General features: G+C 41.4%; 1 protein-coding gene across 1 annotated transcript in view; it reads right to left on the bottom strand.

Moving 5' to 3' along the window:
- Pgm5 (phosphoglucomutase 5) overlaps positions 1–17,608 on the bottom strand; it is a 174,103-nt gene that overhangs the window by 128,711 nt on the left and 27,784 nt on the right. The window contains exons 3-6 of the mRNA XM_004653149.2: positions 13,732–13,878; positions 10,298–10,423; positions 7,052–7,242; positions 6,350–6,504 (exon numbers count right to left, since the gene is read on the bottom strand). Of these exons, the coding sequence (XP_004653206.1) occupies positions 6,350–6,504; positions 7,052–7,242; positions 10,298–10,423; positions 13,732–13,878 (619 nt within the window). The remainder of the gene's footprint in view (positions 1–6,349; positions 6,505–7,051; positions 7,243–10,297; positions 10,424–13,731; positions 13,879–17,608) is intronic.

Raw genomic sequence — 17,608 nt, 5'->3', positions numbered from 1 at the left:
CCCTAAATAGAATGAGTAAAGAACAGCATTAGTTTCAGAACAACAACAACAACAAAAAAAAAAAAAAAGCCAGAAGAAAATCCCCAAGTCCCTTAAGCATATGAAGAAGTTCTTCAACGCCTTAGCAATAGATGTGGAAACTTAAAATAGCAGTGCCATGTTGCTCTTATCTGTTTTACATGGGAAAAATTAGAAATTCAGACATCATAAAGTTCTGGCCTGGATTTGAAGATACAGAAACAGAGCCAGTGGGGAAGCCAGCAGGAGTCTCACTGTATTCCCACAGAATTAATGAGGGTAGGGAGAGACCCCCCTGAGCCAGCCACTCTGCTCCTGAGTGCACAGCGCAGTAACATCCTCTCACATCCCCACACGGGGCCTCAGCAGAACCGATCATCATGGTAAAAAGTGAGACGGTCTCACTGTGCATCAGGAAGAAACTGAGAGACAAATGCCACAGACGCGCCAAGGGCAGCTGTGTAGCACTTTCAGTCCCACAGGGCCATCAAGAGCATCCAGAGACTTCAGTGGAAAAAAAGTAAGAAGTCAAATAAAAATTGCTCATCACAATTAAAATGCATGCAACTAAAACAACATACTGAAATAGAGTATCTAAACACATTTTAGTTGTCTGTTATAGTTAGTTATAGAAAAGACAAATAAATTATTTTTAATTTTTTTTTGTTTATTTTTATTTATTTATTTGAGAGGGACAAACAGAGAGAGAAAGAGGCAGACCGAGAGAGAGAGAGAGAGAGAGAGAGAGAGAGAGAGAGAGAGAGAGAGAATGGGCACGCCAGGGCCTCCAGCCACTACAAACAAACTCCAGACACGTGCGCCCCCTTGTGCATCTGGCTAACGTGGGTTGGGGAATCGAGCCTCGAACCGGGGTCCTCAGGCTTCACGGGCAAGCGCTTAACTGCTAAGCCATCTCTCCAGCCCCAAATATATTCTTTTTAAAGTCGTAAAAGACAAGTATTAAAAGACAAACGTGTGTTGTTTTTTTTTAAGAAATAAGAAATAGGTCTTCCAGGCTTGGGTATAACCCAGTAGTAACATACTTGCCCAGTATGCTTGAAGGACCTGAGTTTGAGCCTCAGCTCTGAAAAAGAAAAATTTTAAAGAAACTGTACATATTTTGGAGAAACAATGGGTCTTCCATTAGGTCAATTATGAAAGGAATGATGAGTGATGAGACAGCTAGCTCAATTGTCTATGCCTGATGTCCCTCAGAGAGGAGAGGAGCTGAGACTCAGAGATGAATACCCTGCTTCTTATAGAACAGAGTTCCCTGGGATACCCTCCAGCTTCCAGATGGGTCTGGTTAATAGAAAGGCGGCAGGAGAATGGGGAGAGCAAAGAGAAAAGTTTGGTATTTCTCCCTCCCTGGTAAGTTCTACTCCTGCCCGACACCCCATTATCACAACTCTGCACTTCTCTAAGCTGGCCTTCCCTGATCCCTGACCCATCAGTCCCAAAGGACTAACAACTTCTGGAAGTCCCAGAGACATGAAGTTAAGAAAACTCCAAAAGTCACGGAGGAACGGACTACTAGATCCTCTTTGGTACACCCCTTTGGAGGCTTTTTTGTTTTGTTTTGTTTTTCTGCTTTGATCCTAACAAAATCACATGCGAAGAGTTTTATGACAATAATTGCTGTAAGTGGCTTTTTTGCTTTGCTCTACTTTTAGGTCGGGAACATGGCCATATTTATCAAGTGAGATAAAATGCTTCCAATCATTCTATAGCAAGAGCAATCTATGGAACCTGAGTAATTAGGTACTAACATGACAATGTCCCGCATCACCATGTATGTCATGACTGATCTAGGAGATGAAACAGCGCAGATCTGAGGGCTGTGACAAGCATCAGGGTCACCACAGATGAGTAGATAGTTGCATACTTGCAGGATTAACACTGTCTGAATTCCAACAACCATCTGAACGTGATCAAGATAGCTTCAGCACATATTTTAGATTGGGGATTGGCAGTGAACGGCAGCAGACCACAGTCTCAGGGATAAGTATTTTCATATGTGTTACATGGGCCATCTCTGATCCCAGCCTCACAGCCAGGGCCAGCTGCATGTGTCTGATGACCTCCTGAGAGTCCTTCCCTCACTACCCTCTCTAAGCAGGACACTCCAGCCCCACCAAGTTTTGCTCTACCAAGTTCAGGTCCCCCAAGCCAATTACAATTTGATTTCTAATTTTTTTCTTTACCGGTTATTTTGTCTTCCCCATTAGACGATGGGTTCTACCCATAGCAGGGGATCTTCTGTAGGATATAGGAGGCTCTTGTAAATATTTTCTGGTAAGTGGCGAACACAGCGGTGGATATCGCAAAGAGCAAAGAGAGAGAGTAGGTGGGTATTAATCCCCTCACTGCCATGTTTATGGGTATGGACCTGCTAAGGCCTCCTTTGCATAGTCAAAACACTTCTCAGAGCTGGCTCCTTCAGACGGTCTCAAGGAGGCTAGCCTCGTGCGTGGGCCTAAGTATCCCTAGTGAGAAGGCCCAGGCTCCTGTGTTTGCTTGTTTTGCACAGCATTGGGCACTCATCCAAGCACAGATGGACTCTTCATAAATATTACTGAAGGATGATGACACCGAGGATTATTTAATACCTCCATGTGGGGTGGAGAAGACCTTGGGCCATAATACACTGTGAATGTGCGGTACTTCCCAAATCATCTGAAACAAAATGTTTTCAGCAACGGGACTCATGTGCAGCCACAAATCAGATGTGTGCAGAATGACAGAGCCCCAAAAGAATGCCATGTTCAAAGCTGAAACTTTATTATGCAGGGGTTAGTGGAATCTTTGTTTTAGTGACACTGTGAGAGTAGAAACAAAAGACACTAAAAATCTGCCCTCAGGGAACAACACTTATCTGTGAACAATGAAAGTCTGGGTAATTCATCAGTTCCAAAGGTGCACTCTGTCCCCCACCCAACCTTATCCTGCTATCCAGGAGTTCAGGCAAGTGGACCATTTGATACTCTCAACTGCTCCACGATTATTATCTAAAGACACAGTCTTATGATCTCATTAATTTCCAAATTAATAAGCGATTTGGGAAGCTGTGACAATATTTTGAAACCTCATCTATTTTACGTAGGAAGAAAGAGGCTTATAAAGTGTCCATCATGGGAATCCACGGGGGAGCTACTCGGCAGATTTAATGCCCAAAACAAATGGCCACGTCCAAGGCCCACAGAATTCTGAATCCCAACCAGCAAGCATGAATAATCCTTTTAAATGGTCACTTACATATCAGAACAGGTCCTTTGTGAAATTTCTAAGCGAGGCCTCTGGTTTCTGACTGAAACAGAGATTGATTGGAAAGGGGGGAGTGAAGTGAAATCGAGAAGGACTGGGAAATTTCCACCAGAAAAGAGGACAAATGGTTTTTGTTGTCAGAATAAAACCAGCCTCTCCTGGCTATGGTTTGGAAAGCCACTAGGTACCCAGCAGGGAAAAAGCATTGGATAATATTCTCAACTGCTTCCTCTGGGGCCCTGTGGTTCCCGGAGAAGCTGCAATAGGAAGCTATATTGTAGTACTGTCGACATACAGCAGTGTCAAAGCCTGCCCGTTTCTGATTAGCTTTGGCACCTATGCAAGCCCCTTGATTTTGATTTTGGTTCATTATTAATATGGAGAGAGAACAACTGCCTCAACTTCTTCACAACATTATTACCAGATCAAAAGAAGTATATGAAAATTCTTTCTAAATTCTAAAATTAGGTATATGTAGAAGGTTATCATTAAATACAATCCTAATAATATGAAGTGATTTAACATAGCACTCGGGAGCTTATCTGACTCCAAGTTCTCAACTTCAAGAGATGGTCCATTTTTTGCTTTGAATGCTACCACTGTATTGTTTCCTTTTTATAAAAAAAGAACATAAGAATGCTTGTATGCGAACTGAATCATCCTGTTCTTGGACCCTAGTAGGTAAGAGTTTTATCGCTTCTAGGCTCTAAGATCAAGTGTAGGTAAGAGTTTGAAGCTGGTTTGGTTCACCGTCATGGGCTTCATATCAACAGCACCGGGACAAGAGAAGACTGAGAGGGACCCAGAAAGAAAGTGATTCCCCTCCCTTCTCATGGAAGAATACAAAACTTAATTATACTGTTAGTTATTCTCAGTAAGCAACTGGAAAATTACATTTATAAACTTACTTCATTTACAACAGGGACAAAGTACAGAAGATAGAAATGAATTCAACAAAAATTTCAAGACATCTGTACTAAAAACTTCAAAACATATGTAAGAAAAACTGAAGAAAGCCTATCTAGAAAAATACACCAGGTTCATGGAATGGAGAGCTTGATATAATTACAATGCATGTCCATTCTCCACACGGATGGCTCTGTAGATTCAATACAGTTGGGGTCAAAATTTCAACAGGCTCTCATGAACTGGCACCCTGATTCTAAGATGTATATAGAAATGCATAGGACCTAGGAGAAAAAGTATTTGAGGGTTTGCCTGATTTCAATGTAATATTTCCATAAGAATCTCCCCCCAAAATGATGGGACAGAATAAAAACTCCTGAAATAGATTCACATGTAAATCAAACAATCTTTAACAGAGACTAAGACTATTCAGGGGAAAGAAAATTCTTTCAACTAGTAGGGTTCAAGGTACTGAATATGGCCAAAAAAAAAAAAAAATCCTCAACTACTACCTTACACTATGTGTAAAAATGAACTGAATATCATCAAAGATGTAAATGCGAAAGTTAGAACTACCAGTCCCCCCACCAGCTCCCACTGACTGAGGCCATCATGATCCCATGGTGAATACCAGAACCCCACTCATGAGGGCCCCAGGGAAACAAAAATAGGAGTGAGGGGATAAAAGAGTATAACCTGTTATCATACATACATATATATATATATATCTATATATATATATTCCTTAAAAAGTTAGAACTGTAATTATTCTGAAAGGAAAACATCTTTCTCTCTTTCTCGCCTCAAAGTAAGCAAATATTTCTCATAAAGGAGAAAAGCATAAATAGTAACAGTATTATTAATCATAAGAAAAAAATTCATAAGCTGAATTTCATCAAAACTTAGAACTTCTGCTCATCAAAAGGTATTAATAAAGAGATTAAAAACAAGCAAAAGGCAGAGAAAATACCTGCAGCACAAATATTGACAAAAGCCTAACCTAGAAAATATGAACAACCACTACGAGTGAACAACAAGACAATGAACCCAGCTTTAAATATGCACAAGAACATTTTGAGTGGATATATAATGAAAGCTGACCACAGACAGCTGATAAGCAGATGAAAAGGCATTCAGAATCACTAGTTATTGGGATGGTGCAAATTGAAGCCAGGATAAAATAATATTTTGCATACTCTAGTATGGGGAAAAAGTCTACTCTCAAAAGTAATGTTGATGGAATAGGAAGCAACTAGCAATCTCAAGCATTGCTAAGAGTGTAATGTGGAAAACAGTTTGGCAGATTATTGAATTATAACTACTCTTTAATCAGCATCTACCTATAGATATTTATCCAGGAGTAATAAAAATATGTCCAAACACATACACACACACACACACACACACACACACACAAGTACTTTAGCATTCAGGCTTCTGGGAGAGAATCATCAATAGTTAGAACCAGGGCTGGAGAGATGGCTTAGCGGTTAAGCGCTTGCCTGTGAAGCCTAAGGACCCCGGTTCGAGGCTCGGTTCCCCAGGTCCCACGTTAGCCAGATGCACAAGGGGGCGCACGCATCTGGAGTTCGTTTGCAGAGGCTGGAAGCCCTGGTGCGCCCATTCTCTCTCTCTCCCTCTATCTGTCTTTCTCTCTGTGTCTGTCGCTCTCAAATAAAAAATACATAAAAATTTTAAAAAAAGGTGTGAAGAAAAAGGAAAACATTTCTTTAAAAAAAAAAATAGAACCAGTCATCGCATGAACCACTACCATGTTCCAAGTGTTCTGTTAAATGGGTGTGGATGCATGAAAAGCTGGCAACAAAGGAGCGTATAGTATATTTATGCGACGCTTAGAATAGGCACCCACACTGTGGTGACAGAAATTATCACCTCATGCAGACACCATAACAATCCATGAAAGGACAACACTGTCATCATCCCCGTGTTGCAGATAAGAAATATATGGAATAAAGATCAAACAAGAACAAGAGCCCAGCTCAGCTCAGCTCGCTCTCCACGGGGTTACACCGCACCGCATCTCCATCAGGCTGCCAACACGTTTCCAGGGGTGTAGGGAGGATGAGGGCCAGCTGCTGGCGAAGGGACAGTGGCATCAGAGGCCTGCCACAGAGTGCTTCAGAGTGACATCCTTGCTTACTTGTCTAGGGCTGTGCTGGTTGGCATACTTCGCCCAAATCCTCGGACTCCCATCTGACGGAAATATGGAATGCAAGAGAGATTGGCGGCGATGATGGCCAGGGAGTCAGAAGGACTCACGAAGAAGCCATTTTGGCCTAGGATCATGTACCGGTCCTGTGGGAAGGAATGTGGGGAAATGGTCAGGCGGAAGCATGTTCCCGTCGTCAGCACCTGCTTCTTTCTTCCATTTAAATACCGAAGACTGAAGGAGGCCACAGAGAGCATGGAAAGCTAAGTAAATCTCAGTCTCAGGGGCCCAGAATCTTGACACAGCTGGAATGGGTTCCACCTGTTGAGGAGCAGGCATGGCTGCCACTGCCTCAGTGGACTCCACAGTTAACTCTCCCCTCCCTGGGCAGCAGTTACTGGTAAATAGCTGGTGCTTTAACATAGTCCTTTCAACACCACCAGCTGTAAATACAATTTACTGCATGAGATTTTAAAAAAAGAAAGAAAGAAAGAACTTCTTCATAACATGTTCATCTAAAACTAGGAAAAGAAGCGACTATTTCAAGCCAGTGTCTAGCCACTAAACAAGAGAGCAGATGCGGGGCCACATGGCTGGGCATGTCCGTTCCAGATGTGCTCACTAACCCCTGGTCTCCCATGTGTGGTTAGCACGTGGTAAAAGGGTCAGCGGGCTGAGAAGTCTCCAACTTACCCCATCAGCATCAAAGGCTGCTCCAAATCCATATTCCCCTCCCTTCATGGCTTCCAGAAGGGTGGTTGCATAAGTCAGATTTGGGTCCGGATGCTGCCCACCAAAGTCTTCCAGTGGGACACAGTTTATTGCAGAGTTAGCCGGGGCCCCCAGCTCATCACACAGAACTTTCCTTACATAGGGTCCCATAACTGAGAAAAGATGCACAGTAAATATAAAATACTTGGTATTTTGTGCTGGTCAGAACAACAAAGACCATCTAATAGTCCAGAAGAAAATAAAAGATACAATCTATAGTCTTTTTCAACCCACAAATGTAAAATAACATTCATATCAATTTCTGTTTGTTGAACATCTACCATGTTCACAGTATACTGTTAAGCAGATAAAAGATGGAGTTGATAATCCCATTGGGTGAACATTTTTCCTTGTGGTTTTCTGAAGTATTGCCTTAATGAAATCAACCATATGATGGTTTTTCATGTACGTAGTGCTCTATCTATCTATCTATCTATCTATCTATCTATCTATCTATCTACACAAAAGCATTAAGGGTTTCAGCAATTCTCTTTATGCAATTGTTTGAATATTTCCAAAAGCATCATTAAATGCTCTAACCCTCTGAAGCTTTTTATGAAATTAAGCATGTTTTTCAAAGTAAGCGTTAAGCAAGAGTGTTTTCCAGTTCCATGGAATGGAATGCCTAGCACTGAAAGGATGATATTGAAGGCATGTAAAGGTTATACTTTGTCCATTCCTTAGCCCTTCGCCTAACAGTGGGATGAGTCAAATCTACAGATAAGTGATTGGAGAGGAAAGACCAAAAGAGAGGTGTCATCCAATGCACACATTTGAAATAATTAGAGAGAAGGAATGACTGTAAGTGACAGACACTTCCCAAAGGAGGCAGCATTTTGGAAGGACTTGAAGAAAACATATAAATTTTACAGAAGTGGTATGATGGGAGGCATTCAGATAAAAGACATCATGAGCAAGAAGGAAGAGGCCAAGACAGAACAAAGAGTGTGTTTGAGGGCTGCCACGTGCTCCTGTGAGCTGAGATGCATGCGCACCGAAGCTTTGCTGCGTTTTCCCAGCATAACACACTTCTCAAATAGTGAACTCATCCGCCACGATCCATGTGCCTTCCTCTAGTAACTGTAGTTGGTTTCTTTTAGAAAACCACATCCTTTCCTAAGCTCAATCCAAAGGATTGGGGTCTGGCTAAATCCCACTTCCCCTAAGGCTAGGTAGGTGACGTAGGTCTAACTGGTCGGTCTGTGTCCTTGAGCCCAGTCAGCATGATCGACTCAGAGAGGGCCGTGCAGTAGAAGATCGGCAATGAGGTGCAAACCCAGAAGTAATGTTCAAATGACTGAGAAAGAGCAACTTGTCTTTTCTCTGGGCTGGATGATACGAAGACATGACAGCGCTTCTCCTGGGGATATGATCAGCCCAACAGGAAAGAGTAAAGCAGCCCAGTCACAGGCCCCTAGACCCCAGCCCAGGGAGGACCCACAGCTTACTCAGCTCCTAACAGATTTTGGGGGGGTTCATTTAAACATAAAATGTATTCATACTTAATATAAGCCTGAAATGAAAAGAGAAACTAAAGGAAACAGAACTGATATGGGGGAAGCAACTTTACAAATATGCCCATAGCATCTTAAGAGAAATGGACAAGATGGATCTACCGGGTGACGTGGAAAGGGCTATGGGACGCAAAGAACCCGAGGAACCATGCAGGTGGTGGAAACGGTACAGCCACATGGACACAGTTGAGTTTCTTGAATTGTAATACAACATACATCTATTACCACTCAGTAATCCTACTCCCCAGCATTTACACAGGGCAAATGGAAACATAAGTTCCCACAGAGAACATTCACAGCACCGTGATTTGTAGTAGCTGAGAACTGAGGTGGAGGGAGGGCTGGTTTCTATCAAGCAGTAAAAGGATAAACGACCTACGGTAAATGAATAGAGTGGAATACTACTCGGCAGAAACAAAGAACAATTACTGATAATACACCATAAGTACATATTTAAAAAAAGAATGAAACTTGAGGCAAAAAATTATAAATTTTATGTTTCCATTTATTTGCTTTCTGGAAAAGACAAAACTATGAAGGCAGAAGGAACATCAGTAGATGCCAGGGGATGGCGAGAGGGAAAGATTAAACAAAGGTCCAGTATAAAGACAGTCACTTTAAAACCTCAAGTGCCAGGCTGGTAAGATTTCTTAGTGGTTAAGGCACTTGCCTGCAAAGCCAAAGGACCCAGGTTCAAGTCCCCAGGACCCACATAAACCACATGCACAAGATGGCACATGTGTCTGGGGTGTGTTCGCAGTGGCTGGTGGCCCTGGTGTGCCCATTCTCATTCTCTCTCTCTCTCTCTCTCCTCTCTCTTTCTCTCTCTCATTCTCAAATAGATATATCAAAATAATCTTTAAAAACACTGAGACACCAATGAAGACCTAAATGTTCATTGTATTCAGTGACAGGAGATAAATACTAAAAGAAATTACTAAAGGGGTTGAAAAAGTTGACTGTAGCCAGGCATAGTGGTACATGCCTTTAATCCCAGCACACAGGAGGCAGAGGTCTAGGAAGATAACTGTGAGTTTAAGGCCAGCCTGAGACTACATAGTTAATTACGGGTCAGCCTGGGCTAGAACAAGACCCTTCCTCAAAAAAAAAGAAAAAAAAAGTTGACTCTGGAAACTAGGCAACTGAGAAAAGAAAGGAGTTGGTAGTAGATTATTTTTAATTTTTAAAAATATTTATTAATTAATTTATTTCCATGGAAGGTTGGGACATGCCATAGTATCTTATTGCTGCAAACAAACGTGAGTTGTTTGTTCCACTTTTCACATCCAGGTTTAAGTGTGTAGCTTGGGAATTGAACCAGGGCAGCTGGAAGGCTTTGCAATAAAGTACTTTTAACCACTGAGCCATCTTCCCAGCCCCAGGAATCAATTTTTTTCACAATAAACTTCATTCAGTTGTTTAATTTATTCCATGTTGCATTATCAACAATCAATAAATAAGTAGCCTTAATTCTCTTCACACTCTTCCAGAAATGGTTCTAATTCATTTGTTAAACTTCTTTTTTCATTTATACCAAAAAAAAAGGAAAAAAAGAAATGAAGGGCCCTGACAATTTCTGGAGCATTCTATATACCTGAGCATGTAAAGGTGCCAACATTTCTCAGCCACTATGAGTGGGAAATCATGAGCTCACCTCCATGCATGGCATCAATACGGATCTTCAGCTGGTTGGGCCCAGTCAGCAGACTCTTGATGGCATTAAAGTCAAAGATGGTCCGAAGGAGGTTGAGATAGATGTCCACAGGATCCACAATCTCCACTGGCAATTGGAAAATGAAGAGGAAAGCAGGAAAGAGACTCAACAGTGTATAAAAAGAGTTAACCACCCCAACAATATGCAACTCTCATCACAATCCCATTATACCCCCACAAGCTACCTGGACAGGAAGTCTGTTTGTAGACAAAAATCACAAATCAAAGCAAAAAGTCCTACAAGGGCTGGAGAAATGGCTTAGCAGCTAAGACATTTGCTTGCAAAGCTAAAGGACCCAAAGTGGTGTATGCGTCTGGAGTTCATTTGCAACAGCTAGAGGCCCAGATATGCCCATTCTCCATTCTCTCTCTCTCTCTCCCTCTCACTCTCTCTCCCTCTCTCTCTCTCTCTTTCTTGTTCTCTCCTCTAAGAATGACTGTCCACACCTTTAATCCCAGCACTCAGGAGGCTAAAGTAGGAGTATCACTGTGAGTTAGAGACTAGCCTGAGACTACACAGTGAATTACAGGTCAGCCTGGGCTAGAGCAAGATCCTACCTCAAAAAAGCAAAACAAAACAACAGCATCAAAAAAAAAAAACAAAAAAACGCCAGGTGTGGTGGCGCACAGCTTTAGTCCCAGCACTTGTGAGGCAGAAGTAACAGGATCGTCGTGAGTTTGAGGCCAGCCTGAGACTACATAGTGAGTTCCAGGTCAAACTGGGCTAGAGTGGAAACCCTACCTCACAAAACAAACAACAAAAAAAAAAAAAAAAAGAAAGAAAGAAAATAAGGAGGTGGGCAGTGTTCCTAAGGAACAACACCTGAGGTTATCTTCTGGCTTCCACATATAAGAACATACGCACATACATGCACTTATACATATGTGCATACCCACATACACATGTGCAAAAAATTATGAAGATACAAAACAAAATACATATGATTTCTTCCCATTGGCAATGCCTGGTATTTCTTGCTCATCTTCCAGCCCATCCTTCCAAACATATAGAGTCAAGCATGTTACTTGGTTTCCTGTAACACATTCCTTGCCCAAAGATGTCTAGAGATTCTGTCTGGGCACATGTGTCCACAGCAGTGCTCCTAACTAGATTAATAAAAGCAGGCATGATGCTTCCAGTGACAATCACGTGGCTTTCGATAAATGTCTGCTCACCAGCTAAGCAAAGCAAATAACTGACTCAAAACTTTTCAAGACTTGGAATCAGTAGCCCAGTGCTATGACTTCCCTCTGCTTATAAAATATCATGCAGCCACAATAGCCTGTCTTTTTTTTTTTTTTTTTTTTTTTTTTTTTTTTTTTTTTTGGTTTTTCAAGGTAGTCTCACTCTAGCCCAGGTTGACCTGGAATTCACTATGTAGTCTCAGGGTGGCTTCGAACTCACAGCGATCCTCCTACCTCTGCCTCTCAAGTGCTGGGATTAAAGGCATGTGCCACCATGCTTGGTAATATTTTATCTTTTTAATATTTTATTTATTTATTTATGAGAGAGAAAGAGAGAATGGGCATGTCAGGGCCTCTAGCCACTACATATGAACTCCAGATATATGTGCCCCCTTGTGCATCTGGCTTGCGTGGGTCCTGGGGAATCGAACCCAGATCCTTAGGCTTCACAGGCCAATGCCATAACTGCTAAGCCATTTCCCCAGTCCCCTATTTTATCTTTTTAAACAAATTAAAGTACTTATAAAATAAGAATACCAATGTAACACGTACTACATTCAATCTTGTAAGGAAACTAAAAAAATAAAACATATTTTTTCTATTACTATCTAAGTGCCTTCTATGGGATTGCAATAGAAAAAAATGAAGCTGAAGTCCAAATGCATAGTATCAGTCAATGTTATATGGCTCAAAATGAATCTATAAAATAATGCTCCTAAGAGTTCCTCATAAGTTTCTTTTTAAATTTTTTATTTTTATTTTTGGTTTTTTGAGGTAGTGTCTCTATCTAGCCCAGGTTGACCTACAACTCACTCTTTAGTCTCCTCCTACCTCTGCCTCCTGAGTGCTGGGATTAAAGGCACATGCCACCACACCTGGCTTCATAAGTTTTCCCTACTATGTAATATAAGAACATCTATCAACCTTGTTCTGGTTCTTTTTGTTTTTGAGATGAGGTTGCTCTATGTAGTCCTGACTAGCTTCAAATGTATTATCCTCCTGCCTCAGTCTACCAAGTGCTGGGGTTTGTGTGCCACTATGCCTAGATTGGTTCTTGAAATCTTGAACCATTTACATAAATACTGAATTGCTTTGTAAACTCTCCTAGAATAGTGGTATAGCCATGCAGTCATCCATTGTGCATAAAGTCAAGTGGACTACATGGGTCTATCTATCTTATAAAAGAAATGCTACCTCCCATGGCTAAGCTTAAGATCCCCACAAGCTTATTAAATGCTCTTTTTCTTGGGAGTGCATATGTATGTGTTTTGTACATATGCATGTATGTGTTCATGGGGGGCTGCACATATGTGTGCATGGGTGTATATGCACATGCATGTTTGTGTATGTAGCGGCCGGAGGTCAACGTCAGGTATCTTCCTCAGTCACTCTCCACGTTATTTTTAAGACAGGGTTTTTTTGCTGATCCTAGAGCTCACTGGTTCATTTGGACTAGCTAGCCAGCAAGCCCGAGTGATCCTCCTGTCTCTGCCTCCCTAGTGTTGAATCACAGGTATGTGCCAATGTGCCCAGTTTTGTGTGTCTTTCAGGGACCCGAACTCAGATCCTCATGCTTGTGCAGCAAGCCCTTTACCCACTTAGCCATCTCTCCAGTCCCAGTAATGTTCTTTTCAGCTAAGCAATACTGGTATCCTCACCCTAGTAACTATCCCAAGACAAGTTCTGGCAATTCATAAGCTATTCCAGGGATGCTGTACTGGAGTCAACCACAAAACTTTTCTACACTGAAAATGATGATAAAGAACTTGGGAATGGCTTTGAAAGTGTCCAGTTCAGAGTACTTGGCTGCTCTCATTGTTCCACACCACACACTTTCCACCTGCTTATCCAGGAACTCCTCATAGTGATAATTTAGTGACTTCCAGGGGTACAGAAGCCACTGAGCGCCAGCCAGAGAGTCCCACACCCCCAGCACACACCCAGCTTCCACCACATGCACCCCACTTAGAGAGGCCCATACTCCCAGGGCATACCCAGCTTCCACCATGTGCACCACACTTAAAGAGAGGCCCACACCCCCAGCGCATACCCAGTTTCCACCATATGCACCCCACTTAGAGAGAGGCCCACACCCCCAGCGCATACCCAGCTTCCACCATATGCACCCCACTTAGAAGTTAGTCCCACCAATGGGGTTTTTTGGACTTCAAAATACGTGCATTCTGATACCTCTGAAAGGTTTGAATTTGTTCTCCAGGTCAAATTCTTGTCTTCCTAGTCGAGATAGGTCAATTCGAAGATCAGGACATATGGCGTATTCCTCAATAGTTTTGCTGATCTGATAGATTTTGTCTGAGACAACATCTGGAGCAGGGCCTAAAATGTGAACATCCAAAATACATTTGTCTTAAACTCTGAGGAATTTCAATCAGAGAAATGTCACTGGCCTCCTAGACCAGAGAGGAGAAAGATTCATTTGTCCTCCAAACAATGAAAAACCTTCGCAGTTCAATTAGCCTGGTATTCCTTATGTTGTATTCACGCACAGTGGAAGAAATCCGATCGGCCTCACCTGTTCTGTGTAGACTAACAACCCACATGTTTGTTTTTTTTAAGCCACTCCTAAGCAATGAGTCCCATACCCTAAAAATAGTTTCACACCTGCTAGGGAGACCCAGTTATGTAATCGGCTTCATTCAGGATATGAGACACAAACAGGATATGGATTTGACAGAAGTGAGGCTTTCCAGATTTGAACCACAGCTTCCCAAGTGCACCTAGAGGAAAAAAAATCGTCTACTCCCAGCTCTGTGTCTCGTCGGTGTGATATGTGAACTTATCCAGGTAAATTAGTTATTTTTTTCCAATTCACACTCTCTATTAAATATCTGATGCATTTCTCAGAAGGTCAAGTTGACAACAGTGAAGGAGTAAAGACTTTAAATGAACTGACATGAAAGCCATAATTGGTCTCCTTGGTTTTCTTTTTGCAATGTACATATCTTCCATTGCTTTTAATAAAATATTTTTATTTACTTATTTGAGAAAAAGAAGCAGAGAGAGAGAGAGAGAAAGAGAATGGGCATTCCAGGGCCTCCAGCTGCTGCAAACAAACTCCAGATGTATGTGCCACCTTGTGCATCTGGCTTACATGGGTCCTGGGGAATTGAATCTACGTCCTTTAGCTTTGCAGGCAAGTGCCTTAACTGCTAAGCCGTCTCCCCAGCCTTGTTTTGTTTTGTTTTGTTTTGTTTTGAAACAGCAGCGTAGCATAGGTAACATGGTGGGATACAAAGCCAGAAGAGTGAATAATAATGGGGAAGAAGAAGAGAGATAATGTGCATATCTTAATACAGGCCACTTTTGATATTTTTTGCAGGATGTTGAGAGACAAATAAGTAAATCCATTGAAAAATCTAAAACATAAAAGGCAGACAGAGGTTTTGTTTTGTTTTGTTTTGTTTTAATTAGAGACAGAGAGAGGGAGGGGGGGGCAGTGAGTGAATGAGTGCGAGTGAGGGCCTCTAGCCAGTGCAAACAAACTCCAGACGCATGCACCACCATGTGCCTGGCTTATGTGGGACCTGGAGAATCAAACCTGGGTCCTTATGCTTTGCAGGCATGCACCTTAGGCACTAAGCCATCTCTCCAACACCAAAAAATTGTTTTACTTATTTAATTTTTGTTTTTCGAGGTAGGGTCTTGCTTTAGCCCAGGTTGACCTGCAATTCACTCGGTAGTCTCAGGGTGGCATTGAACTCATGGTGATCCTCCTACCTCTGCCTCCTGAGTGCTGGGATTAAAGGCGTGCACCACCACGCCTGGCTTCAGACATAGTTTTGTGAATGAATCTTAGTTGCCAAATATACCCTAACTTCCCACTGCACAGCAATGGTTTCTTGACTCATTTCATTTCTCAGTCCATGAGGCTGCATTCTCCAATACAGTCACCACCAGCCACACTGAACTACTGAGTACTGCAAATGTGGTTAGTCAAACTGCTCCAATTATAAAATACATATTAAATTTTGAAAAATTAGTATAAGATATGTAATAGATTTCATTAATAAGTTTATATTGATAACATGTTGAAATTATAATATTTTGATATAGTATAACAAACAAAACATATTCCTTTTGTGTGGATGCATCATGGTTACATATGTGTTCATGTGTATAGACACATGTGCATGGGTGTATGTTCACATGTGTGAACTGTGCATGTGTGCATGGACAAGCTCAAGTGTTATCCTCGGGAACTGTATTTTATATAAATTTAGCCATATACATACCACATATATATATATATATATATATATATATATATTGCCATGAGAAATGTTTGTCCACCCCTTCACTTTTAGCCTATATGTGTTCTTCAAGCTATGATGGGGTACTTGTAGGCAGAATATTGTTGGCTCATCTGTATATATTCATCCAGCCTCTCTACATCTTAATTAGAGGGGTAAATCCATTCCTACACTGGATTATGAATCAGAGGTAAAGACTGCTGCCACTTAGTTTACTACTGTGTAGGTGCTTTATGTACCCTTTATTCCTTTTTTCCACTCTTTGTATCTACCTCTGTGGTCTGGAGATGTTCTGCAGTATTAAGCTTTGGCTCCTTCCTCATGTCAGTATTTTCAGTAGTTTCCTATAGTTACGGAATGAGTGTGCATGTTTAACACTGAACATGAATCAAGTGTATTATTCAGATAATGGGGAAAGGAAGGAGAGAGGATAAACTCCCCTTCAGAATGTGTTGTTTTGCCCAGGTGCAGGAATACTAATAATAATAACTATTTTTGTTAAAATTTAGCACATATTCCAGTTAAACATGCTGATGCAATGTAATTGATTAAAAGAGATTGTAGGGCTGGAGGGACGGCTTAGCAGTTAAGGCATTTGCCTGCAAAGCCAAAAGACCCAGGTTCAATTCCCCAGGACCCACGTTAGCCAGATGCATGAGGAGGCACATGTGTCTGGAGTTTGTTTGCAGTAGCTGGAGGCCCTGGTGCACCCATTCTCTCCCCCCCCCCCTCTCTCTCTTTCTCTCTCTCTCTGTTAAATAAATAAATTTTTTAAAAAAGAAACTGTAAAGCCTTACTAAACATATACATGGTTCTGAGATGCATCGTCACTGGAATAAAACAAATATTAAAACATTTTGAAGATCAGTGAGAAAATGTGGCTAGAAACTAGGTTTCAGATGATATTACAGAACTGGTATTATTTTTGTTAAATATAGGAAATGGTTATCTTCACTGTCAACTTCATTGGATTTTGGACATCTAAGAGACACGCCCCTGTGAATACCTGTGAGCGTGTCCGGAGAGGTTTAACTGAGGAAGGGAAATCGGGCCAGAATGTGGGGAGCACATTCCATGGCTGGAGTCCCATAGTGAATGAAAAGAGGGAAAGAAGGAAGCCAGCTGAGCGCCAGCACTCATCCCTCTCACTGCTCCCAGCCCGTGGACACAGTGCGACCAGTTGCCTCACGTTCTTGCCACCATATCTTCCCTGCCTTGATGTACGGTCATCCCACACTATGAATCCAAACAAACCTTGCCTTCCTCCCTCCCTCCTTCCTTCCTTCCTTCCTTCCTTCCATTGCTTCTTGTCTGGAATTTAGTCACTGTAATGAGAAAAGTAACATAATGTATGACTGTAAATGTGCAGGAATATGTCTTTAAATATATATATTATATATATTTATATTATATATTATATATGTAATGTCTTCATTGTGGATTTTACCTTAAAATCCTGAGAGGAAAAAATAATTAGTAAAATAGAAAAATATCATAATGGATCCGTATAATTCTCCCTACTTTAGTGTATAATCAGTTTATGAAAACATTCATCCTGCTCCTCACTAGGATCTCCAAATGCAAATTTAAATAAATATAAGAAAAAAAGGAATAATTCCCCCATCTAAGAATGAACTAGACCCAGCCTTGCTTGGCTTCTAAAAATAAACAAGATCTGAAGTGTTCAGGATGGTCTGATCAAAGGCACAAAGGAAATAATTCTGTAGATTTCCAAAAAAGTCTACATGGAGTCCAGGACTTGAGCTAAACCCATTTGTCTGTCTCTGAACAACCAT

Source organism: Jaculus jaculus, chromosome 1, assembly GCF_020740685.1.
Source record: "Jaculus jaculus isolate mJacJac1 chromosome 1, mJacJac1.mat.Y.cur, whole genome shotgun sequence".
In the NCBI taxonomy this organism is placed as follows: domain Eukaryota; kingdom Metazoa; phylum Chordata; class Mammalia; order Rodentia; family Dipodidae; genus Jaculus; species Jaculus jaculus.
Note: the sequence above shows the minus strand (reverse complement) of the source record. Positions and strands in the feature narration are given on the sequence as shown.